This window comes from Phaseolus vulgaris, chromosome 4 (genome assembly GCF_000499845.2).
Source record: "Phaseolus vulgaris cultivar G19833 chromosome 4, P. vulgaris v2.0, whole genome shotgun sequence".
NCBI classification, from domain to species: Eukaryota; Viridiplantae; Streptophyta; class Magnoliopsida; order Fabales; family Fabaceae; genus Phaseolus; species Phaseolus vulgaris.
This window is the reverse complement of record NC_023756.2, coordinates 21,621,810-21,624,319: the sequence shown is the minus strand read 5'-3', so window position 1 is coordinate 21,624,319 and position 2,510 is coordinate 21,621,810. Positions and strand designations below refer to the sequence as shown.

General features: G+C 51.2%; 1 protein-coding gene across 1 annotated transcript; it reads left to right on the top strand.

The window, feature by feature from the left end:
• Window positions 1-254: 254 nt before the first annotated feature.
• On the top strand, window positions 255-986 carry LOC137838471 (uncharacterized). Its single transcript, XM_068647716.1, has one exon. It carries the CDS (start codon window positions 255-257, stop codon window positions 984-986), a length of 732 nt encoding a protein of 243 aa, XP_068503817.1.
• Window positions 987-2,510: the final 1,524 nt, after the last annotated feature.

The window sequence follows — 2,510 nt, the reverse complement described above, 5'->3', positions numbered from 1 at the left end:
TCCCCCCATGGTGGTGGGTCTTTTAGGGATAGTCCACCTTGTGCCACATCCCCACCGCCACCGCCAACAGTCCAAGAAAGGGGCGGCGGAACTGAGTCGTCGCCGCCTCCACCACCAACAGAGGCGCCTGCTGCTTCTGCATCTGCTCCCGCCGATCCGGAAATCATCGTTATTCCCCCTCCAATTATTCAGCTGATGAGGGGGTTCAATGGGGGTTATCGCCGGGAGGCTCCCCCAGTGAAAGGAGAGAAGGCATGCCTTATTATTTGGGGGCCCTCTTGGCCATTGCCCTTGACTGGCGTGCCCAGGCCAAGGCCAAAACTAAAGAGACAAGCGCTCTCCAGGCCCTTCAACAGGAAGTGGCTACCCTGAAGGAGGAGAAGGAGAGCCTATCCCAAGGTTGGGCATGCCAAGAAGAAGTCTATAAGGCCTCTCTGAGAAGTGCCAGGGAACTTAACGCAGAAGCCTGCAAACGTCTACACGACGCAGGGCAAGCCGGCGCAGAGCTCCTTGCTCAGGTGGCATCCCTAAAATCCAAAATCGTTGCTCTTGAAGTGGCAATGCGAGCTTCCGAGGCCCAGCAGAAGCAAATGCTGGAGAAGGATGAAGGGGAGCTAGCTGCAAAAATGGAAGCGCTCAACCTTCTCCAATCTGAGCATGGTAAGTTCCAAGCTGAACTAGACAAGCTCCAGGTGGAGAAGGAAGTTCTCGAGAAGCAGTTAGCTTCCGGAGACTCCACAATCGAAGAGCTGGAGCGGGCCAACAAGGAGCTTATTGAGGAGAAGGAGACTCGGGACTCCACCAATGAAAGACTGGAGGAAGCCAGAAAGAAACTTATTGATAATATGGCCGACACCTTTGCAGAGGGATTCCAGGAGGCCCTAGCTCAAGCCGCCTGTGAAAACCCAGGAATTGATACCTCCAACTACAACCCTTTCAACCACATTGTTGATGGGAAGGTCGTGCCTCTCAACCTTGGGGAGTGAACGGCCGTTTGACAGATCTCCATCTTTCTTCTTGTAAATTTGCATCTATATTTGAACTTACTTGTAATTCTGACGCTTAACTATGTCTATTTACATGCCATTCGAACTTTATCTTTACAGACGCTTGTATACTTTTAACTTCTCTTGCTCTTTCATCTGTTCCTTCTTTCTTTACTTTACCAAAGGCGTAGCTGGTACTTACTTTCAATGCATGTTTCATCGCCTTGTCTTCTAACCCTGTAGGTAGCGCGTAATCTCTTCTCTTACCTTTCGCCTCTGAGTCGCGAGGTATACCTTTCTCCTGATCTTTTCACTCAGAACTCTGCTTGGCCTTTCTATCTGCGAGGAATCTTTCTTATGAAGGCGTCGCCTGCCTCGTCATTGCCCAAAGGCAAGGAAGGATTTGGTCTCTACTATGGCCTCAACATCGCTCAAAGGCGGGGGAGGACTATATCTGTTCCTCTCTAGTGCCTCAGTGTCGCTCGAGGGCGAGGAGGACTTATCTCACCTGTGCTGGGTGTCTACACTCAAGGAGGGACCTACTCTGGGTGTCCTCAGTGTGTCTAAATACTTTGGGACAAGAGTCGCGCTCTGGTGCCCACGCCTATGGAGAGATCTAAAACCCCAAGGTGTAACGTTCTAAACATCAGATGCTGGGGCTAGCTATTCCTACCTGAAGAGGGGGCGTCCCGAAGGAATCCCTTGACCCCTGCTCAGGGACTAGGCACCCAGATTTTAGCTTGCATCTATCGTCCGATACCGGGGCCAGCTATTCATACCTGAGGAGGGGGCGTCCCGAAGGAATCCCTTAACCCCTGCTCGAGGACTAAGCGCCCGGGTTTTTAACTTATGTCTAGCATCTGACACCGGGGCCAACTGTTCATTCTTGAGGAGGGGGCGTCCCAAAGGAATCCCTTAACCCCTGATCAAGGACTAAGCGCCCGGGTTATTAACTTATACTGATATCTGGCACCGGGGCTAGTTGTTCATACTTGAGGAGGGGGCATCCCGAAGGAATCCCTTAACCCCTGATCAAGGACTAAGCGCCCGGGTTTTTAACTTATACTGATATTTGGCACCGGGGCTAGTTGTTCATACTTGAGGAGGGGGCGTCCCGAAGGAATCCCTTAACCCCTGATCAAGGACTAAGCGCCCGGATTTTTAACTTATACTGATATCTGGCACCGGGGCTAGTTGTTCATACTTGAGGAGGGGGCGTCCCGAAGGAATCCCTTAACCCCTGATCAAGGACTAGGCTCCCGGATATTAACTTATACTAGACATACCTGTTATCTTGCTCTGAACTTGACTTCTGCTTGATTGTCTAGTGGCGACGCCTTGTGCTAGTGACGCCCTGTTCTAGTAACACCTTATCTTGGCATTGCTATCTTGGCGACGCCTCATCCTGGCAACGCTTCATCTTGGCAGTGCCTTATCTTGGCGACGACTTGTTTTGGCGACACCTCATATAGGCAACGCCTCATCTTGGTAGCGCCTCATGTTTTCGTCTTTGTTTCTTTAACC